The 24,355-nt window shown below is 38.3% G+C and overlaps 1 protein-coding gene across 8 annotated transcripts in view; it reads left to right on the top strand.

The window, feature by feature from the left end:
* Positions 1 to 24,355, top strand: part of RGS7 (regulator of G protein signaling 7) — a 257,025-nt gene that overhangs the window by 24,707 nt on the left and 207,963 nt on the right. For 7 of the 8 annotated variants that reach the window (XM_066178861.1, XM_066178857.1, XM_066178854.1 and 4 more), the window contains 2 exons: positions 201 to 594; positions 1,659 to 1,770. In XM_066178861.1, the coding sequence (XP_066034958.1) occupies positions 1,693 to 1,770 (78 nt within the window). In that variant the 5' untranslated portion in view covers positions 201 to 594; positions 1,659 to 1,692. Of the gene's footprint in view, positions 1 to 200; positions 595 to 1,658; positions 1,771 to 24,355 lie in introns of those variants that run through there. The other variant, XM_066178862.1, reaches the window with a different exon arrangement.

The following is a 24,355-nucleotide window of genomic DNA, read 5'->3' as shown; positions in this document are numbered from 1 at the left end:
CAGGCTCTCCTTAGTTTTCACTGAAGAAAATATATGAGGCGTCCAGCGTAAGACAGAGGCAGATTCCCTGTTTGCTGTCGGTAAAGAAAGATGAAGGAGGCGACACAGTTTCCCCAACAACTCCTCCTTTCCTTCCCTATCCCATTAGCCCACATTCTCTTCCTGCCCAGCCCTCCAGTGATGCCTAATCTCATTTACAGAGGCTGCTGCCAGATCTGCTGCAGTTTCTTGGACGCTGTTTTGGTGAGGGAGCCGAGAGCGCCGAGAAAGAGGAGGAGAAGGAAGGAGGAGGAAGGCTGCTGCTGTGTGGCGGAGCAGCGGCAGCACCTTTGACGTGCCCGTTCCCCACGTGACGGCCGCTCCATTGCGGGGAGGGAGCAGAGCCGCCGCCGCTCCGGCAGAGCACGGGAGAGCCGCAGCTTCGGCGGCGGCAGCGGCGCCTCCGCCCGCAGTGCGTGTGTGTGCGTGTGTGTGATGAGCGATCGCCGCGTCCCTCCGCCCGCTGCCGGCTGACACCCACCGCCCGGGGCGCGCCAGGAGCAGCAGGAGCAGGCGAGGAGCCGCGGCCAGCGCGCAGTGACCTTGGCCCAGGAGGTAACCGAGCGGGCGGACTCCGCGCCTCCCCGCGCCTCCGCCCCGCGCCTCCCGCCGTGGGGCTGAGGCCCCGCTCCCGCCGGGCCCCCGGGCGGCGCCGCCGCTGTCCGCGGTGCTGGAACTGCGGGCGCCGCGCCGGGCTGCCCGCGGGAGAGCCGGTCCCCCCGGCCTTTGGCCGCCCCGAGCCGCGTACCCCCGGCGGGCGGTGCGGGGGCAGCAGAGACCGAACGCGAGGGGTCTCGGGGGCTGGGGCGGGCTCGGGAGGTTAGTGCTCGGAGTAGGGCTCGGCGGCTCTCCGGGCTCTCCGCATCCACCGGTGTGGTCTGTAGATGGAGCACATTCTTACACCTGCGTGCAAAGCCGGAGCTACGGCATGATCCGCGCTCTTGCTAGTGCAGCTCCCGTGTGACCCGGGGGAGGGCGGGGAGGAGACGGGGCTGGCAGGGAGCCGGTGTTTGACGGTAAAGTGCGATGAAAGTAGGTGAAAGCAACCGGAACAGTGTTCTGGCTTGTTTCTTCATTTTCCCTCGTCACCTGCTCTCCTGCCCCGGCATCTGTACGAGCACAGGTGTTCTGGTGAATTACAGGAAGGTTCAAAGCGTGTTTTGCTTTTTTGTGCGCTTGTATGTTGTGAAAGTTGCTACGACCCGAGCTGTGAGTGGAGGGCACTGCTGAATACACGTCATGGGCCGACTCAGTCCTCCCAAAACTGGCCTGGAAGGTGCAGAGCGTCCCTTGGTGAAGCCCGTGCAGGGGAGGAAGAAGCGTGTTATGAGGAGGCGTCTGTGTGGTGTGGTGGTTAGCGGTGTGTCAGGGAGCTGTTCCGAGTGACAATTCATTAACGCTTAAATTAGATCAACACGTCACATCCATTATTTACCGGCAAAAGAGAGTAATGACAGTAAATGGCAAATTAACAGCTTTGCTCCAATGTAAATATCTGTTGGAGTAAGAGGACAGACTGATTTTGATAACATGTTGGTAGCAAGTCAGGTTCATTAATCATCAGGGAAGCAAGGAGACCTGAGGCGATGCCCTATTGAAACCACTCTTACCTTTTACAGTGCAACATCCAAAAGCAGATCAAATTTGTGGGACATGGCACAAGGAAACAATTATGGGCAAAGCAGCAATGGGGTGGCTGACGAATCCCCAAACATGCTGGTGTACAGAAAGGTAAGCCTTTGTATTTTTCAGAAGCTGAGAAAGGTGAAGTCCTGGACTCTTTTGCTTAGCAAGTGAAGCTGTTATTTTTGCTGCCTCTTTTTTATTTCTTGAATAGAGAAATGACTGTATCTGTTGTTTGTATTTGTTGTAAAATCTGCACTCGTCAATTTTGCATCTTGTTCAGAAGCAGCTGCTTTTCAATTTGAGATACTTGATGTATTTCAGTCACTTTCTGCATTGATACGTATGATATGTGATGGTGGTGACGTGCGGAGCCTGGATCATATTTTGAGGTCAAGTGTTCACTTTTAAAGTTTATTTTTAAAATGAATTCATATGTATTAAAGCTAAATATCAACTGTACGATATAGTATTTCTGTCTTGTGCAGAGAAGTTGAAACGATTAAATTATTTCATATGGGGAGAAAACTGAGTAAAGATCTCACTTATTGTAATTGCTACAAGTCAAAAACCCTCCAAAAACATACACTATAGCGTTTTTCTCTGGGCAGACTTCTAGTGTAGTTATCCTACCATCAATACACAAATCTCCAGGTATTGAACTTTAACAGTGAGGCTTATTTAGTGGTTATACTTGAATTTGAGAGTAAATGCTTGGAGATTTTGAGATGCCTTTATACATTTTTTTAAAGCCTTAATTGCATTTATGATAAAAGAATAACAACATAAATTCTAATAATAATAGAGAAAAAATAATTTTGCTGTTGCAAAACTGAAATAAGTAATTATTGCAACTGATTGTTTATTCTTAGAACACAGTGCTTCTTAACTTGTTTGTGGTTGTTTTTATCAGGTGGAAAAAATCAATACTTTACTTTGTTAGAGGCATTGACTTTCCCCCTTACAAGTTAACTGTAATAGAAAGCATCAGATATATACTCAGTTTAGTCTTTGAGGTGAACTGAAGCATAAACAGTAACTGTGGTAAGTGTTCTTTTCCCAGAAATTAAAAAATAGTCTCAAATTGAAGTCTCATGCATGCTTTTTTCTCTTCCTGTTTTCAGATATGTTGCTGATTTCAGTTCGTTATATCTGCAATTTTGTGCCATTAGGCTCCTTTTACATAAGTGAATGAATTTATGAACCTAACTGTGGTTATCCCTCTATGAATGCAAATCTAGAAAAATACAGGATTACCTTGCAATTAACACCACAAGTGTGTTTCAAAAGACAATTGCACACATGAAAATATGCTGCATGTATGAAAAGCAATGTACCAGATCTTATTGTTTGTTGTAGGTTTTTGATTTTTCTAAACAGACTTTTTCTGCATTTGCCATTTACTTCAATGCTGGCCAAAAGGTCTTTTCTCAGCTTATTTAGTACACAGAGGGACAACACAGAGAAATTGTTTCTCTCCTCTTTTGGTGAGTTTGGTTAAATTTGTGACCTATGGTATTTAGTATGATCTCATGCGAAAATTTGTTGCCTCTGGGAAGCATCCAGATTGAATGGAACAGCTGATGCAAGTGATGAGAGTCCTGGTGATGCATGGGAGATTTGAAAATGAGGAGTGGGAATAGGACATACCACTTCAGGTGTATGCTCAGCAAATCAAGACATCAAATACCTCTTCTGTTCTCTGCAGTACATCTGTAAAGGGATGGTATGAATTTGTGTCCTTCAGTGCAACGCTTGTCCTTTCCTTTTTGTCATTAAACAAGTGGTGTTCCGAGTATTAAGCTTTGAAGAATACTGACCTTCTACAGCATTATCTGCCCTATTTTGGTTTTTTTGCCTACTTATTTTTGTAGTGCAGTGAATTAAAGATAATTTCAGATTATGCACACAGTGTTAGAGTACAGAGAGAAAAGGAAGTAGCCCTTCCTTTGGCAGTACTCAAGGAACAGACAACAAAGTAATAGATAACTTTTCAAGAAGTCACCTGCCTTTTCTTGAAATAGGATATTGGTGTAAGTAGATATTCTAAATTCTGGGTCTGGAACATAGGAGGAGGATAGTCAAGTGGAAATCTTTTCACTTTAGAGTATATAATCTCTGAGTATAATTCTTTAATAGGAACAACTAAATCACAGGATTCCTTGTAATACATTTGAAAACACAGTACTTCTCTCTCTGTCTGGCATTGTGTTGGGAATGAAAGGACTGTATGAACAAAGAACTAGATCTGTCAGCTTTGTGAAAGACTCTTTTTTGGCCAACTGGGAAAGCATTAACAGTTTTTTTAAAAAAAATAAAAATAAACATGCTACTGGCTGGGTTTAGTCCGAACTAAATTTCCAGTCTTCTATTTTGAGTAATGTTCCTAAAATGCATAAAGGTGAAAATGTTTTCTTCCAGTAGTTTATACTTCAACAGATGGAAAAGCACGCATTTTATGATATCTATACCTGCAAAGAATAGATGGGGCATCTCTTACGTATGTTAACGGCTAGTTAAAATTTGGCTGTGCTGTGAAGGCTGTTATTTTGGCTATAAATCACGATCTGGTAATTCTGCAAGTCTGTCTAACTTCCAGACACAACCTGAACTAAGTATATTCTGAACTACATGGAGTTATAGCTCTGTATTGTCTAAATCCTGATTGTCAGAAGCATTTTATAAAAAATTCTATGCAGAATTAAGTCCTAGTGTTTTCAAATCTGGTTTTTAAGGTTTGTTTCAAACTCTTCACAAAAAAGACTGTTTTTTTATTTTTTAAAATGTATTTGTTTTTTACTTATTTGTGGAATTGTACAGTTGATAATCAAACTGTAATCTCAATTAATATAGAGAGTAAATATTCTCATAGTAGCTTTTATTCCGAACTGAGCAAGGGTTTCATTACATTTAGCTTTCAAAAAAGAATTCTTTAAAAAAATCAGCATAGTATAATTCAATATTCAGTGCACACATAACTAAGAATTACTTATTTGAATCTGGAAAAGACAGCAGCACAGATAAATAGTTCCCTATGTAATTTTTACTCTGCCTTTTAAGATGCTTGTGTCAGTGTTTTTTATGCCTCGGGGAATAATTTTTATTTTAATAGAATGTCAGCTGCATTATTCTTTTTGTCTATCAGCCTAATTATAAAGTAATGACATGTGACACATCATTGGCACTGACATACCTTAGAAAAAGTTCTGAATTTTTCTGCTGGTAGCCTGAGGCAAATATGAAAAATGTAAAACTCTTCCTTTCATTTCTTCTCTGACAGAGTCCATTCCAGTCAGCAATTAAAAGAGAGATAAGAGACTGAAATTCTCAGTACTTTCACATCACAAATTGTTAATGCAGAAATCTCATATTTTGGCAACACTAACTTGCTGCTGCAAGCTAGGTCTTAGAGAAGAAACTTGGGATGTAGTAGTGTAGTAGAAGGCCCATACTGTGAACTTTTTCTAAGTTTCAGAGCCTGACCTGCCTTTTTTTTTTTTTTTTTTTTAACTAATTTTAAATCTCTGCACACACTTAAAAGAATAAATGTTTCCTGTTAGGAACTTCTGTTTTATACCTACTGCTGGTTTCTTTATCTTTGTGGTCTGTGCTTTGCTTACTTTTTCAATCAAACATATGCTGAAACTATTAGGAGTTCTGATTTGCAAATTTAATGGTTATTATATTGCTGCCTGAACTAGCTTAATTTGAGAGCTGATAGCTTTATTTTGTAGAAATAAGATTATCCGTGTCTGAAAGGTAATGTTCTTGTGACTGAGATTTTGGCTCTCTACCTTCCTTCTGCTCCAAGTATTAAAATGACTTTTGCCAAGTCTGATTAAAATCACTGGCAGTGGGGCTGTCAGTCTTCTAATAAAGATAATGAGGTGTTTGTTCTGTTTCTGTGACAGTGGTGGAAGGTCATATTTGTCAATACTCATGTATAACAAGGGCTGTATTTGTAGTCTCAAACTCCTGAGTTTATCATGATCTGATATTCTTCATAGAAACCATGCCTCCAAAGCATGATACTTTCCAATGTTGTTGTAAATGAGCAGCAGCCATGTAGGGACAACATCTGAGGAAACAGTGACACCATCTTCTAATAACCATTCTCCATCTCTGCTTCCACCAGAGATGACTTCCAGTGTAGACTGCAGAAAATGCTGTGTCCTCATGTGGCCTTTATCAATTGTTCCCTAAAAGATTGTTGGAAGAAAATGGTATAATGGATAAATATGTTCCTTAGAGCCTGTGAGACTAAGGAAGGACATTTTAGGTGGATTTTTCTAAGTGCCCTCACTCACTTTGAGAAGGGAAGAATCACTTTGATGCTACACATTTCTGAATATGCCATGACATTCTATGTAGGCATCTTGTTTGTTACTACATTGGGAAACTCAGGGTGCTCTAAGGTGCTAGAGATAAGTAGTGTGGGGTTTTTCCTAGTGTATTCATAAATTAAAAAAAAAAATACACTATACCTCTAGATTATGCTGTTTCTTCTTCTGAGAAGAAGAGTGACACTGGTGTGAATCTGGTTGATGGTGTTGTTCCAGCACTCATCATTATAGAATTGTTGGGGAAAGGTCTACATTTGTGAACCTTGGGAATTACTGCTGTAGAAAGAAAACAATTTACCTTCCTATCCAATAAGTTGAGGAAGTTGTCCTGGAGTATCTGGTTGATAGTGAAGTAAGCTTTTGCACAGAGAAATTTAGGGAGCAGGAACTTAATAGAGATGGACAGAATTGTTGCTAGATGCTGTGGAGTGCCTTTTGTTTTCCTGCATGTACTCACCCTCATATTTTGTATCTATCCTCTGTGCAGGTTCACTTTGCTGTATCTGCTCCTGGAATGTGCATAGTTAGTACTAGGTGTAGCATGTATCTAAATTTTGTCATAGTTTGTGATAAAAGCATTATAAAGGATTTGATTGTCTTCACAACTATATAGAACCACAGAAAATTCCAAGGAAACTTGATTGAAAAAAATGTGTCTGAGTCTGCAGGTGGCTAGATCAGTGAGAGGGGCACTTGCCCTGTTTTGGTGATTCCTGCTGGTATTTTCCATCCTTTCTGCTCTCCTCTTCCTTCCACTAGGTGTAGAAATACATCAAGTGATACTGCCATGAGAGGTTTACTGCTGCTTACTGTTCTGAGCTTGATGTGCTTGCATCACTGGCATTACTGTCAAATGCAAAAACCCCACAGCTTTCTGTGCCACCATGTTAATTCCTTTCTCCATCCCACATGTGCCATCTGAAAAATGTATGTGCCTGTTTTGATTGTGCATTGTCATTTTCAGTTTCTCCGCTTCTTTTCCTTTGAAGCAGTCTACATTTGTAGCTATGGAAACAATGATGCCATTGAGAGTGACGTGCAGTGTCGAGGCAGAGATTGTTTGTTTTGGAGCTTTGTTTTGGAGTTTTGTTTTCTTTCAGTTGAGGCTTAAAACATTCTTTGTGGACTGCAGGAATTTTTATAGTAATGTCTATCATATAATATTTGACAGGTCCCCATCAAAGCTGATATGAACTATACTGGTAAATACAATAAAATACTTCCATGTAAATTTGAGTTTTAAAATATGCTGTTTTCCCAATTCAGGAATCTCAAGCCAATTGAAACTTCTAGTATAGGAATCACTACACCAGCTTCTTCAAAACAGTTTGTAAAAGCTGCTGAAAGAGAAGAAATTTGGCTTAATTTCCACAGTAAAATGGTTAGCTGAGAATTTTGACTTTTGGTCTTGATTGCCACTAGCTATAAAAAATATGTAAATCTCAGGTCCAGCCTAGAAAGAACAAACCAATGGAAACAGTAGAATGCATTTACTTTTTTTAACGTGCTTTAAAACTTTTCTCATGGGGTTGTGGAAAGGTAAACAGTGCAGATATATAGTAATATAGAATGTGAACAATAGCCAGTTTGCAACTATTACTCTAAAAATAAAGCTTTTTGTGAAAGAGATACATAGAATTATTCTATGTTACAGATGGGTAAACTGAGATGCAACAGTGATAGGTCAGACCAGAGGAAAAGCTAAAAAATACTACCTGGAATGGCATCCATTATTCCTGCTGTTTGTTTGTTTTTCCCCCTCCTTTTATGGAAACAGATTGTAGTTGTAGGGCAAGAACAGTCTGAATTTTTATTAGGATTAATATGAATTTTACCAAAATTTATAAGGGAAGGGTGCTTAAGCTTTGAGGGTGGGCTTAGTACTAGTAGAGATGGACAACTTCAGAGAAATGCCTTCAACTGAGTTGATGATGCATTGAAGAAAAAGTATACGTGCAATTTCCCATGGTGAGGGGGTCAGCTGAGAATTTTGATTTTTGGCAAGAGACTGCCACTAGCTACAGCTAAAAGGTGAAGATAAAAAAGGTTGAGCTAGTTATTAAAGTATATGTTGGTTATAAGAGTAACTGGATACAGTGGGAATGAGGCTGGCTGGGATGACACAGAGGACATTGGAGCTGAACTGTCTGACAAGTAGAGTTGGGAACTGCAGTTTCATCTGGCATGTGAGAACAGCCTGGTGGTAGTGCAGGAGAGCACATGGGCCAAGAAATAGAGCTGTAGGAACAGGTATAGGAGCATCTCAAATGCATTGCAACTGTTAGGGGAAGCTTTTACTAGATAACATGTGGAATTCATAACTGACAAGAATTGGGACTGTGGCATTTTGACTGTTTAGCCTCCAAAAATTTGGGGCTGGTTTTGTGCTTGTGTGTATTTTTCTGTGTTTGAAAGCTTCCTTTTTCAGATGCTGCCGTGGATCTTTCTCAGTTTGTGATGCTCAGTGTGTCTTTGAGAAGACAGTTTTATGGGCTTAGTTCCAGAGAAGCTGCCTTGTCTGGGAAGGTGGTCAGGGCATCAAAAAACCAGTGACATCCCTCTTGCTTTCTCTTACTGTTACTGCCTTCTTACTGTTATTCTCTCAAATATACTTCTGCCTAAAATTTTATTGCTGATGGTTAGAAATTGGAAAGATGAGATGGTAATGTGTATTTTATCCATATTTTTCAAATGAAGAGGCCTATTTCTCAAGATTTTTATATTCCTACTATTTCTACCCTATTGAGGAGGGCTCCATAGCTGTTATACGGAACTGAAGTTTATTAGATCCATGGTGTCATTCAAACAAGAAATCTTTTTGAGGAAGGCTCTAAGAATTTATCATGTAGCATTCATATCAAACATGTGCTGGTTTGAATCTGAAAAACCTCAATCGAGAGCCAAGTAAGCACCAAGAACCATCTGGATGGAAATTTATCCATCGCAGTGAAATGATCATTCTGGCATTCATGTACTGTTTTTACCAAAACTGGGTAAAATGGGAATTTTGAAGCTGTCTTAGCTCTTCTGCGTCACTTCTGCTGGAGTTGTATGTTTGCTTTCTTTTTCTGACCTGTGCTGAATCCTGTTGACTAATGGAGTGTGAAGTTCTAGGAAGATTGTGCCACAGAAAAAGAGGTAGCAAACACAGAGGATCTCTTCATAATGCAGTTTGGATGTACAAGGATTATTTAGCTGAAAGTGAAAACTGCTTCCTGTAACATCAAAGGAATTTTTTTTTCTTTCCCACTTACTCTTGATGATGAAGATGGTTGTATAATGTGAATGTACATGTGTGTACATGCATATCCTTCCAGCCATGCAGAGTTCTGGTGGCCTAAGACCTATTGATTATTGATTCATAATTGAATAGAGATGACCAAGTGCTTGTATTAAAATATATATAGTATTTAAATTTAAATATATAATAGTTTTTACAGTATCTCATGTATGTGATGTAGCACTATTGTACATTGTCTTCCGTGTTATGAAAATGAATTGCACTGAAATATTTCAATTAGCTGCTTAAAAGTTTAATTCTGATGGAAAACTACAGTTTTTCTGATTTCCTTTTATATCAGAATGAATAAGAAGTTTACTGAATGCCTTTTGAAAAGACATATTAGTGCTTCTTAACACCTACACTTCTCTGAACTAGAAACTGCAATTAATCTTCTTTGAGCTAGATTCTGCCCTCAGACATAAATTCATGGCATCACTTGATATCAGCAGGAACCATACAATTGCATTTGATGTACAATCAATATCAACAAGAAGAATGGCAAAGTTTAATAATAACCCTCAAAATTACAAAAACTTGAGTCGGGTGTCTTACAGTAGTAAGAATTCTCTTTGTTGTGTACTTCTCTCTATGAAGGAGAAAATACAGAACATTTTGTGGCTGTACTGCAAACCCCCTGATATTATCATATTTAGTGCTGCAGGCATAAGTTCAAAATTGTGAAATAGGGTGGCTTCCTAGTAGCAAATGCAAAAGTTAATGTGTGAATAATGAATGCTATTGTATAGGGCATGTATGTCATGAGTATTTTAGCTGTGTCATCTGCAAAATAGGTGGTCTGTGGTATAATTAAACAAGTTTTAGTGAAATTCTTAAACATCTGTTTACTTCATGCAGAGTACCTCAAGTTCATCAAATTACTACATTGGATGGTAAAGGACTACAGTTATAGGTATGCAGTTTCAGACAACCAGAATACTCTAAACAAAAGTTCCAAACAGCTGCTCACAGAGTTACTGGTTTTCAAATGTCTCAGTTTCTTTAAGAGTTACTAAGCAACAAAAATTCTCATTCAAGTCACTAGGAGCTAAAGGTTTTTAGTACCCTTTCATAAATCATGTCTGTGACTTGGTGGAGTCATCACATGACCTGCCTGAATTATTTAGATTCTGTCTTCTGTGATCCGGAGGGGCATTATCAGTGTCCATCACAGTACAGGAGCCATACTAATGCCCAGTAAATGTTAGTTAAATTTAGAGTTAATGCATTGGTTTGGTTTCCAAAAGAGAAGAAATACCTTTGGTTTGTTTAAAAAATGAATAACTGGTACAGTGTTTTCTCTGTGCTCATTTCTTAAAAATCTGTACTGCAAGAATAGTACCTCTGCTACAGGAAAATCTTTTCCAGAGTTTAAGCAATGTGCTGCTCTGTTGACAATAGTGCCCTGAAGCACTTAAAGTTGTTTGGAATGGAAAAAATAGTTCTGGTCTTGCTTTCTCTTTACCATCAACTCCACTTCTGTAGTATTATTTTTGGATGCTGACGTTCACGTTCAGCAGTTTACTGAACACAGTGTCCTGTTCTTATATTGAGGTAGTGTTTGTATCTAGTTTTGAGGTACAGTCAGAAGAAAGAACTGTGGAAATGTTCTATTTTTGTAGCTGTATTTGTATTTATCTGTGATGTATCTGTGGCTGTCATGCCACCAGCCTTTTAACAGACACTGTGGTACACAGCTGGTGATGCAAGCCATAGCCAACACTTTTGTTGTCTCTGGGATTTTTTTGCTTTACATTTTTTTTGCTCCAGAAACTGGGGACTGACTTTGATTCCAAGATAATGGACTTTGACAATCATTTCTAGTTCTGTATTCCAAAGCTTAGGAACTCTCAACTATAAATTACAGAAGATAAGACGTGCTGTTGTGTAGGGCGGAGCTCAGGGCTTTCACTTGCCATCTTTATATAATACGTGTAAAAATTTAATTTTAAATGTATTGAAGATTTATAATTATTCCTTTTCTTTCAAACAGGAATTCTACCTTTGTGTCCTGTGAAATAGCTTGTTTCAACAGATTGTTTTATATGGGGTTTATTCTTGGTCACTTTTGGCAGTGTTAAAGGATGTTCAAGGACAAAATGCTGTGTGTGGGGCATGGAGAGGAATAATATATTAACATGGCATCATTCTGTCACTTGCAATACACGGTATTTATGTGGGCTATATCACCAGTTTCTCTGGCTGGTGAATATGGCAAGACAATCAGGGATGACCGGGACCGCCAGAATTCTGCAGGTGACAGTGCTGGAGCTTCACTAGGTGGTGCTCTTCCTCCTGGGTAGGGAACACATCCCACAGGGATGCTCAGAGGGATTCTCTTGAGGAAACAATGAATGCTGGTCTGATAAAGAGGTCTTCCGTGCCAGATGTTGATGCCTCTGCCCCAGTCAAATTGTTGATCAAATCTTTTGACAGTGGTTTTTACTCATTGATCCTTGTTTTGTGGTTTCCAGGGTGGGAAGTCTCCACTGTTGCCATGTGTTCCTCAGTCAGTCAAAACACTGCTGTTGTCTCCAGTTGTGTTACACGCGGGAGGCTGCTGGGCTTAGCATTCTGTTGGCAAACTTAAAGGATAATTTTTGTGCGCAAGATTTTCAATCTAAATATTAAATAAGGGATGTCAAAGTGATTTGGTGAGACCAGTCAGCAAAGGCTGGGACTAGGTAATTTTAATTTTTCCCTCAATGCATGAAATGGTCTTTGTATCACCTTCAAAATAGTATTTGAAGATCACCAAAATAGAACTGAAATTTGCTACAAATTCAGTTATTCACATGATTTGATCCAAATGCCATTTGTTTTGTTTTTTGTCTTGACAGGTCTTAGTAAGAAATATGTTTCTGTATGTTCTCACTTTTCTCCCATATCCTGCCTTTCTGACGTTTGCATGTAATCTATATAGACATGGTTAATGGATTTTAGTTGAGTAGGCCATGGCTGATATGAATACATAAGTATCAGATGAAGTTATTGCCATATTGTTGGTTGCATTGTGATACATTTTTGTCCTATTCTTTTTCCAAGCTGTCTTGTTTAGTGGACAAGATGGACTGTTTCTGTGCCTATGTATTAGCCACTTAGACTTCAGAATGTTACTAGAAATGCATTGTTACTTATACTGAGGACATCTTTAAATGTCTCAAATCTGTAGTAGATGCAGTTGAGGGTAAAGGTGCCTCCTTTTTTTTTTTTTTTCAAACCGGGTCCTTTCCTATTTACTTTGTAGAAATAGAGGTGCAATTTTGCATTATTTATGTTGTCCAAAGTGCAAAGTAACTGCTGTTCTTACTAAAGTTACTAAGGTTAATTCCTTAAAAAGTAGTACTGCAGGCTTTCTGTGTTGGTGAAGTGCTACTACAGAAGTTACACACTGGGGCTCTGATGGTGGTGTACTAGAGATGTCAATTCCAGCTCTTCACGTTTTCTGCTGAAGTCAGCTACGTTGTAGAAAGAATTAGATGAAATATTAAAAAAAAAAATCATGTTTTCCATTTTCCCTTCAAAGAAAATAAATTTATTGACTTTCAAATGACTTGGTCCTTCTGCAGCTAATTAATTTTTTACAATTGATATTTCAATTGTAACGTGGACTGCTAATGCAGTGAATGTTATCTGACAAGTGAGAATAAAGGACATAATAGTCATTAGCCAGCATAGAACCTTTTTCCTGGAGATGGATTTTGTCTTGAGGACATAGTCTGCAGTAGGACACATTGGTAAAGCAGTGGCAGAGAGCATGTTATACTAAAATTCAACAGTAGCCGTACTCTCTGTCAGGGCTAGGATGACTTGTGATCAGTGCCCTGTTACATCACTGTCCTTATGCCAGATCTCAGCTGATTGCCTCCCTATAGGGCTGAAAGTGATCATGCAGGGGGAGACTGAAAGTGTGAAAAGTTGTCTGGGTTGTGCTGCTCGGTTGTTTTGAATAAACTACTCCATATGAAGTGAGCTGAAAGGCGTATAGTCACTTTGTGCTTTACTCTGGATACAGATAAAAGGTGAGTGTTATTTTAATGACATGTGAAACAGCATTTATCTTAAAAGTAAATTATCCCTTTCTACTTCCCTAAGAAGAAAGATTGGAACAACAGAAAATCTTGATTTTTGCAGTGCTTTAAAAACCATAAACTCCTCATGGCTGCAAAATTCTTGTAATGCTACCAGAATGCTCTTTGCTTGAGAGCAAGGAGTTAGTTTAAAATTTGGGTTGTGGAAACATAGATATGAATAATTGTTCTTCTTTTTTGAAAAAAATGCTGGTTATTCTTTGCCTCTTCCATTTTCAATTTGGAGATAATTCAGGTGAATTATGAAGGCACACTAATGGTAAGATTAATTTTTTGGTTTTGAACATTGTATGGTGTAGTGATAGCAGTTTTGCCATAGCCATTATTTCCTTATTTTTCTGACACACGTTTTTCCAGTTGTTTTTCACAATATCACCGTGATTCATTACAGATCAAAACTTTGATGAAGTGATTTTGTTTCCCTTTTGAGTTAGGTTTCATCAGCCTGGAAAACTTTGTCTCCCACTGGAGTATAAGTGGAAACACAGTGGTAAAATCTCCATGTGGTGCGCTGATAATATACTGTCTAGAGTCATTGCTTCTGTTCCTTAACCTACTTCTAATTCTTCAGTAAACGATGACAGAGGAAAGGAGATGGACATGACCTACAGTACAGGCCCATCTGTGAAGACCAGATGGCATATTTAACAAATTTTCCAATGATTTGGTTATTTTCCCTTCCATTTCCTGTAAATTGTCTAGGGGAAACTCGTGTGCTGAAGGAGGCAAGAATGATGGAAGTGCTGACCTTTATTGACAGAATGGCATTTTATGCTTTATAACCACTGCATCCTAATTTTACTCTCTAATGCCTGTAAGTGCTGTGTTCAAGTGCTTGTGTTTCTGTGGAAGCCAAACACCACATGGGGGTGGTGGGGTTTTTTTTTGTTTTGTTTTGTTTTTTTAAATTCATGTCACTAAAAAACCCAGAGGGTATCTGTAAGGGATGTGTGAGCCATGTTTATGAGATTTTGCTTTTCAGGAATTTAAGGCTAGTCAAAACACTGAATAGGTGGCGTGGAGAGTGTAACTGAAGGAACATTGATCCATGCTCTATTTACTCGAAGGCTTAATTTTTGTGACATATTTTAATTGTATCTTTCAGCAGTATATCCAAACATTCATGATGCTGAAGCAGGCTTTCAATTACATTTGTATGGAAAGAGTGAGTTTAATATGGATAGCGATGATTTGAATGAACCCATGCAGCTTCATATGCAGTATTCCCATGAAACATGATTACACCTTCAAATCAAGTGGCTCGTTTGTTTCTTTAGCTTGGCAGTTGTGGTGGGTTTGTGGTTTTTGGTGGTGTATTTTTGTTTGCTTGTTTGTTTTCACTAACGTTGGTATTATTGACTTCTGTGCCATTGCCAGTAGGATGCAATTCCCCAAACTGTGTGTGTGCATATGTACCCATGCCAGGTATTCTAGCATTCTAGTTTTGCCTAAGTTATGCTCTGGCGTAAATAGCTTTGCCAATGATATAAAAGATTTTCCTCACTTTGGATTAGTGTCCAGTTTCTTTTTTACTTTTCATAAACTTATAGCATTAAAAGCACCTTACCATGTCACTTTTAAAATCCGTGATGCTAAACCAATATATTTGTCAAAAACATCTTTGCCTCTCAGAAGCTGTGAGTTTTTTTGATTATAAGTGGCAACTTTTAAGCAAAAACACTAAAATCAATCTCCTTTTAAATTGTTTTTTTAGAATGTTGCTGTGTGCTAATGAGGTTGAGTCATGGTCCTAGACACTGCCTGATTTTGAGTCTGATGCTATGTTAGTGCAGTTTCTAGCTGTGTCTGAGACACATACATGACAAATTGCAGTTTGAGACTAACAAAGATTTTCCTTCTGTGATCACAAAAACTTTTATGAGCCATCGGACATTTTTACAACTTTAGTTCTATTTTCAGTGCTTCAGTTCAGTAAAGAAATCTAATAAATCCTTTAATTTGCATGATTTTATTGCACTGAAATTTAAACCACATTCCCTGAGCAAGGGACCAAATTAAACACCACATACATGGTTGGTGTGGACTAAGGAAATGCAGCTTATATACAGAGGCAAGATTTATTTCTTAGTCTAATTAAAGTATTAGCATCCTAATCAGAGGTTTTTGTCTCATTATAATGTTTTACACAGTCCCTCAAGTCTCTATCCTTGATTATCCTATTATTGTTAATTTCCAAAAGTTATAGCGCTAAACCTCATACATGAGCTGTTTAAGTATCCATTTCTTTCTCTGGTGTTAGGCTCTTTAAGGCCCTAGGGTCAATAATACCAAATTGTCTTCTAAGAACGAATGGTGAACGGTCTGCATCCTGTTAAAGAGTATAACACTGATGTTAAATATTTCTTCCTCATAGCTCTTGGATCTGCTTGTATTTCTTGTTTTGTGTTTGCTAACATGATCATATTGCTTGCTCTTTATTCGTTGCTTCCCAAGTTTTATATCTGAGTCTTACTTATATAGGTCTTGTTTTACCCAGCTACTAAGTCTGCATTCCTTCACCAGGAATTTGACAATATATGATTTGTGTTTTTAGCTCTGGTGCCCAGGTGTCAATCTATACCAGTACTGGCAAAAATGTCTGCTATCATCTGCTGCTTGAACTTTTGGGGCTTTCTGTAAAAAGACCCCTACATATCTTTAACAACATTCAAGCTTCTTATTACATAAGTAATAATTTATTAGGACATCCTTGTCATCCCCTTGTATTTAGGGTGACTGAATCGTTTACTGCACAAAAACAATGATCCAGAAGAAAATCTGTGTATTTACTGATACATGTAGATGTAACATTTTGGTAATTGCTCACTGTTAATTTTGTTAGCATGTTACCAAAAGTCCCCTTTAACTGTTTTCAGAAAAGAAGACAAATTAATCTAGTTATAAATACAATGGTCTTTAAAGCTTCTAATTTTTTGGCTTTTTCCAAAGTAAAGAGAGAACCACAGGGTTTGTCTTCTAAATCTTGGATCTGTGTCTACAGTCTTGGATTTCAGTCTACAATCTGTGGACCGGAACACACTATTTACACATTACCAGTGAAACAGAGGTAGATATAACAAGTCAAATCCATAGCTGTTGTCCAAAAATAGTCACTTGTGCAGACTTAGGTTCTTGGTGAGTGTAATCTAAGAGGCCCTATTAAAAACCATGACCTTTAGCAAACAAGCAATTATTACCCCTGTTTCCACTCAAGTCTGAAGCCTGACTTAGCAGCAGTTTGAACTTCGCAATCATCTTAAATAAATGCAGGAGAAAGACCTTATTAAATAAAAAGCAGGAGCAGTATGATTTTGGATATAATTTGAACATCCTCTCGGATTAATGACAGTTACAGTACTAATCAGAGACCCTGAAAATCAGTTTTTGATGCCCAGAATAATTGAAGCATCTCAGCTGACAGTGTTGATGCTCTTGAATTTTATATACATGAAAGGCAGATTATTTGCATAGAACTTTTCTTGTTTCCGAGTGCACTCTGTCATCATTGACTATTTTTAAGAAAGGCTAAGAATTCCATTTCCATTGTGAGGGTACAAAAAAGTGTTTTCTTTTTTATATTAATCAAGCAATTTTGCTGTGAAAGCTGCAACTCAGTAAATAAACTAACAATTGCAAGTGATATTTATAGAAGCTTTATTGGAACCATATCTTTTTTATCACTGCAGCCAATGACTTCTGTTTGTTACTTTTTAAGCAAGAAAATCTCTGAGCTTATATTAATAATTGTCTACAAGGCCCTTTTTCAGTTTTGGCTGTTCATATTTTTCCCTATCTTGAAGTGCTCACTAGACATTGTAGATGAACAGAGTCTTTGATTGTCAGTGCTTCACTAATATGGCAAGCGAAAATGCCTTTTATCTCACAGCCTGACAAATTGATTATTTCCTGCAGGGTACTGTTGGATCTTACAGCTTAAAAGCGCTCCAGTAGCGTCCCAGATATATTTCCGTTTACTGTTCCTTAAATGGAATTTGCAGTTTCTGAATTTTATCTTTTTTGGAGCCTCTTTGAAAGAAATGAGACTTTTTTAATACACAAAAAATTGAGGAGAATGTTTTATATGTTATTTCATGACTAACTTCAAACGTACTCCCTCAAAGGAGGTGTGTTTATTTTCTTTCACTTTTGAGATACTTTGAATTCCAGTTTTAAAATGAAGTTCCAAGGTTGCATGAAGTTTTGGAATTGTTTCTATTGCTTTAGTTAATTTTTCAAATGTTTTTATTTTAAGGAATTGATTGGGTGATTGAAAACTAAGCTGTACACTTGTGATTTTGCTTTGAAATATATACTCTTGTCAGTGCAGGTTTCCTAAAAAATGATGAGATTTTTGCAAGCACTAATTGAATGAATTAATGATAAACAATATGAAAAAAAATACTGGGGTATTTTAATTCCATGTAATAAAATGAGATGATAATGTGCTTGGAGAAGGACACGTTTAAGGAATAAACTGCCAAAAGAGCACTAGCTTTTATTATTCTGATTTGATCGATCAGAGATATGACATTATTATTCTTTTCAGTTGCTGTTAATATCTTGACTGTTGTTCTGTTTGAGGAGGCTCTTAGGTTTCAAGCTTGCATTCTGTATCATGTGTCTCTGTATGACCACTTGCACTCACCATTTCAATCTTTGATCATCATAAACTTTGAAATGCTGAAATACTACCTGTAGCTACTTGCTGGAACAAGTTTTCCTGTAACTCTTTTGGTGACTGATTACTTAGTGCACAGGCTAGTGTATGCTTTTGAAAGAGATCTACTATTTTAGTATCCCATCTGCAGAATAAAATAAAATTAATAATGGCAGCATAAACCACAAGATCCTGATTGAGTGGTCAAATTTTAAAACTAACAGAAAATGGCACTATACTTTTAGGGGGTGTTCTGAACTGCAGTTAGTTGAAAATAATAAAATGTTTTTCTGACTGCATACCCATGACTATCTGAAGCTTGACAAATATGAATAACATTGCATAGGTCAGAGTAAGTTAGGTGACCTTTAAATGCCCCTTCCAACCTAAACTATTCTTGTATTCCATGAAGTCATCTGCAGATGGGTTTCTTTGTAGGGGTGTTTTTTCAGTTTGGTTTTTTTGGTTGGTTATTTTTAGTGATTGTTTGGGGTTTTTGCTGTTGCTTTAGTATCAACACTGGTTCTCTAAGTCTTAGCACGAACAGACTGTTGCTGAGCATTTACATTACCAAAATGGTGAGGTGGATCCATTCATTAGTAGGACTACGTGGCTATGTATTTTTAGAACCTTCCTGTAGCTCAGTTAAGGCAAACTGTGTGATTTGTCTTTGACACAACAACTAACAGATACAGTTTACCATGCTGCTGAGCTGACTTTCAGCATGATCTGGTTTTATAGCTCCTCTTGCACTGCAGAATGTTTGGCTTAGAAGCCAAAACACTTGGCAAGGTTTTCTAGTTGAAGAATACAGGCCTTTATGCTGGTGGATATAACAGCCAGAGGTATGAATTTGGAGGTTCCTTAGTTTCCTTCTGAAAAAAATTCTATATTCAAGGAGAGGCAGATTTTTTGTTCTTTTGGTGGTTTGTTTCCCCACGGAGGGTCTATCATCCAACCGCCTAACTATAATAAAATCTCTTCCTGTTTTTTTCAAATGCTAATTGTCTGTGTTTTATAAAGTAGATGATACACATTATAACTGAACTAATATTTTAAAATTGACTTTTTAAAGGAATTTTAATTAAATTGTGCTTTGTTTATTGGATATAAATCCAATTTTGTTGATTAGTTTCATTAATGTTGCTTTGCATATGGAAGCATTTGTTGTTTGATGACTTTCTTGCAGGTGTGCTAACTGACATTAAATTAGTGGTTGATATCATTCTAATTTATCAGCGTTCTCATCTTAGGCTGCATTGTATTTATATTTAACTATCTGCTTTACCACTGATAAGTATCTATTGGCTGACCTACCTACCTGCACATTACTGTATTGATCTCTCTTCTTATCTTGCATTTTGTACTCTTGTACTTGAGTCAATTTATTCCAAGGACACAGAGTACTTTTCAAGTCATTTAAACACACAGCAGGAAGATTATCCAGGTGATAGTTTTATCATTGATTTTTATAAAAAGGAGTGTTGCTCTTTATTCTGAGCTGGCACCTAAGCCCCACACAGCTGCTCACTCTCTCTTCTCCCTTATGGGTTTGGGGAGAGAATCAAAAGGCTAAAACTGAGAAAACTAGTGGGTTGAATCAAAGACAGTTTAACAGGGAAAGCAAAAGCTGTGTGCACAAGCAAAGCAAATCAAGTAATTTATTCACCACTTCCCACGGGCAGGCAGGTATTCAGCCATTCCCAGGAAAGCTGGGCTCCATTATGCACTTTGGTGACTTGGGAAGACAAGTGCCGTCACTCTGAATATCCCCTGCTCCTTTTCCACAGCTTTATATGCTGAGCATGATGCTGTGTGGCCTAGACTCTCCCTTGGGTCAGCTGTCCTGGCCCTGTCCCCTCCCAATTTCTTGTACACTCCCAGCACACTTGTAGGTGAGCTGGGGAGAGAAGCGGTAAAGGTCTTGATGCTGTGCCTGTGCTGCTTGGCAATAAATCAAACCTCCCCGTGTTCTCAACATTATCATCACAAATCCAAAACACAGCTCCATACTAGCTGCTTTGAATTGTAGTTTAGTGTATAGTGGTTCCCATGTGCTTCTAGTGTTCCACAGCTATGAGGTGTGGGTTTCATTGCTTGAGGACTGATGGTATTGTTTTGCAAGCTTGGAAACAGTTCTTCAGCAAACTTGCCTGCATTGCACCAGGAGACAAGAAGAGGATAAAATACTTTTTAACTGGATGATTTCGTGAGCAGGCCCAGAGATAACTTACAACTCGAATTTTTGTGATGCTACTGAAAAGGTTTTGTGTAGTGCTAAGTGGCTAAATTTTTTGTCATCTCAACACCTTCCTGTGAAATGTAAAGCCCATAACACCACTGGTATGTTGGTGCATCTTCACATCCAAAGCATAATGCTCTTGTTGGGTCTGCTATCCTTATTCCTGGTGCTTAATTTTCCCGGTGGTGTTTTTGTTTGTGTGGGTTTGGTGTTTTTTTTTTTTTTTTTTTTTTTTTTTTTTTTTTTTTTTTTTTTAAATCTTGCTCTGTCTTTCCATATTCCAATTAGGTAAACTCTGTCTGAATTTCTTAGTATGTGAGTGGGGTCCTTCTAAATAGACTGTTATGCAAGAATAGCATACTCTTAAAATCTTGGAAGTAGCTTTTCATCAGGACTATATTCTCTCCTTGTGTGCATTTGCAGAACTGGGAAACAGATAACCTTTTTCAAAAGTAAAAGTGTGTGCAGCCACAAAGAGGCTAATTTTAGTTACTGTTGCAGATTTTACTGTGAATTAGTACAAATTTGATAACTCTTTCTTTCCTGCTTAACATTTTCTCCAACAAACTGTGTTTAACAGCTTCCTTTCTCAGGTTATTCATGAGAGTGGATGAAGTGACTGGTTAAACATCTGTACCCTGCACATTCGGTGTTTGAATAAATGTGTAATGGTCTTGTCTGCTTGGTGAAGTGAGATGCTCCAGCCGAAATTTGTTTCCAGCCAACAGGGTTGCATCTGCATAAACTGGTGGAAGATTAATAACACCTTCTTTTACCAACTGTTTCCTCACCAGTTCCTGATTAGCACAAGAAAAAAAGTCTTCCAGGGCTCCACAATAATTGTTTGTCCTCTGTCATAACAGAAGATTTTTTGTATTGAACCTTCTCTTTCCTAAAATATTAAGCTGTTTTCAAGTGTATTAGAGTAACAGACCTCCCACACTCTCTCTCTAAATATACATTATATCCAAAACATGCCAAGATGATAGGAAAAGCTGTGACCAGTTATTTTCTTATAAAATGAAACTATTCTGTAGATAACTCTCCTAATCGATCTTCTCTTAAAGAAGGCAAACATTAATTTATTGTCTATTTGATTGGTTAATATTCTCTTGCAGAATATCTCATGATTATCTTTGTCTTGTGGAGCTCATTTGTGTCCGCTCCAGCTGACAGAACTGTTCCTGGTACCCATCCTGTTGAATACACTTTAAAGAGTGCTGCAGCATTCTATAATGCAGATTATTCATTGTTGTTTATCTTCTGGTATATTTTCTACTTTGCACTAAAATGGTGGAAAATTTTGGTTGGCTTACTCCCCGGGTGTTTTATATTGGTGGAGTGATACTTGGGCAAAATAATGCCAACTCTTTCATAGGCTGAGAAGTTTTCTGCCACATTCCCTGTTTTGTACAAAGAAGTATGAGGTTTCTGTGCTGTCACAGTGTTTCTGACAAGTTATCTTCCAGCACTGATGGAATTCCATCTGTGGAATTCAGGCCTGAGGTGTGCGCATCACTTTTTAATCTACATTCTACTTAGGGAGGCTGTGTGGATGTGGTGTTGAAACTCTTCACTTGTAACAGCGCCTGTGTTTTTCCCTTATCCAGTAAAGGTACTATGCCTAACAAAACACCCCATAATAGACACTTTTTCAGTCCAAGCTTTTTGCAATTGGAGTTCTCCTATCACCATGGCACCTTTGCTTTAGAGATGCAGTCACTGTTCTAAGTTGATAATGAATGCTCTTATTAGTTGGTAAGATAAAAACATGTTTTCTGAATTTATATAGGATATGCCGTGGAGCACTGAATTTTTAAAAAAATCCAAATGAGATTGTATAAACGGCTCTGAAATTTAATCTCTTGGCCAAGTCATATGCAGTACACTAAATACTTATTAAGGATAAGCTGTTTCTACTTTTAGAACAAACATTAAATGGCAGATGCCCATAATTCTAATACCAGATGCCTCTGATGGGAAGGATTTGTGACCTAAATACTCCTGTACAATTTCTTCCCTGAATGCACATTCACAGTGGCACGTGACTTAACTGATCTAGGTAACTGGAGAAACCTTTATCTCTGCTCATGTTAGGAAACATGCATTGGAAGGGTGCCCTTGATACCATTTGCATAGAATAGAGGAGATAAAAGTACAGAAGATATGGAGTTACTCTGTTTAGTGAAATCAGTTAAAACACTCTGACTCCAACATGGAAGCCTGTGGACCAATGTTTTAATTGGAACCTGAGAGTGCTAGAGAGAAGTATATTGCTCACCTTCTCCTGAAGAGGAACTTTTGGGTATTTTTGAGTTCCTATTGTACACTGAAAGGGCTCATAACAGTGCTGATATATGTTAAAAGATAAGATTAGTCGGAGGAGAGAAATGTTTGTGAAGACAGAGTGGATGCAAGAGGCCTGTTTTTTTTTTTATTTTATTTTATTTTTTTTTTCTTCTTTACAAGCCATTTAGAAGTCCTAGGCTTGCTGCAGAATTAATTAGAGGAAGTTCTTTTGTAGTTTGTTATATACAAGGTCAGATTAGATTGCCATAATGGTCTCCTGGAGTTTTGTGTTAAAACAGTCACAGTTTAACCCTGGCTAGCAACTAAACAGCAGACAGCTGCTCACTCACTCCTCTGCCTTCTGGGTGGGGAGGATAATCTGAATAACAAAAAGTACAATTTGTGGGTTGAGATAAGAACAGTTTAGTCATTGAATCATACAAAAATATGCAAATATACTAATGATAATAATAAAAACAACAACAACTATAATGATAGTAATAATAGTAATGAAGAGGAGAGAGAAAGGGAGGAATAAAACCCAAGACAGACAAGCGATGCACAAGGCAGTTGCTCACCACCCTCAGACCAATGCTCAGCCCCTGAACAGCCATTGGCTCCTCCTGACCAACTCCCCAGTTTCTATACTGAGCATGGTGTTTATGGGATGGATTATCTCTTTGGCCAGGTCAAGTCAGCTGTCCTCAGGATGCTCCCTCTCAGGTTCTTGTGTACCTGCTCCCTGGCAGAGCATGGGAAACTGGAAAGTCCTTCACTTAGGGTAAGACCTGCTCCACAACATCGAAAGCATCAGTGTCTTACCAACAGTATTCTCATGCTAAACACAAACCACAGCACTGCACCAGCTACTAGGAAGAAAGTCAAATCTATCCCAGACAAAAACAAGGAAACAGTCAAAGGAGATTATGCTTTCGTATGAAATTCTAAGATCTAGGTTACCTAAGCTACAGGTTACTTTTGTTTCAGAATGACTTGTCAGCTTTGCCAGTAAAATATCCTAATTTTTATTTTATTTATTAAACAGAAGTTATTATATATCTGAAAGTTCTTTCTTTTCCCTCTCTGGGGCTCTATGTGCCTGCAAGTGTCACTTTTAGACACGGTCCAAGAGATCTCAATCTGTGGTGGTTTCTAGCATTGTTTTATAGCCCAGTGATATTCAGCTTTAGCTGGTGGAATGGCTGTGCTATTGTCACTGGCCATTGCACCCCAAACTTTGGGTGAAGCAGTACTTATCTACCTTCCACTGCTGGTTGCCCTTGCAAATTTTTTAAATGGACAAAATCTGCTGTAAACTAACTCTGCCTTGAAAAAATTTAATATCCACCTATTCATCTGGATCCTAACTGACAGGGAAAGTTTTGTGTTCATCTATAGTTTCCTTTAAAGCGAAGGAAAAAAGACTTGTTTTCCCTTCTACAAACGTTTCTCCTGGCCTGGTGGTTGAATATTTTGCATAGATATCATCCAGTGTAAAGTTTCAATGTGGAGAACTATTTTAAATATTTATCCTCATAATCTCCCCACTTTTTTTTTTTTTTTTTTTTTTTTTTTTTTTTTTTTCCTTTTTGCTTTTTATTCTCCCTGGAAGACTGTGTTTGCATTTTGTCAAAGAAAACCAACCAACCAACCAAAAAAACACCCCAAAACCAACCCAACAAACAAACAAAAGCAAAAAAACCCCAAAAACCTGCCACATCAAATTAGTTAAACATAGATTAAGCAATGGACTTGCTATATGGTTAACGTCTCTTTGTGTATATTTTGTGT

The sequence above is a fragment of the Chamaea fasciata genome, unplaced genomic scaffold (assembly GCF_029207755.1).
Source record: "Chamaea fasciata isolate MVZ Bird 193981 ecotype frontalis unplaced genomic scaffold, bChaFas1.0.hap1 SCAF_3, whole genome shotgun sequence".
NCBI classification, from domain to species: domain Eukaryota; kingdom Metazoa; phylum Chordata; class Aves; order Passeriformes; family Sylviidae; genus Chamaea; species Chamaea fasciata.
Note: the sequence above shows the minus strand (reverse complement) of the source record. Positions and strands in the feature narration are given on the sequence as shown.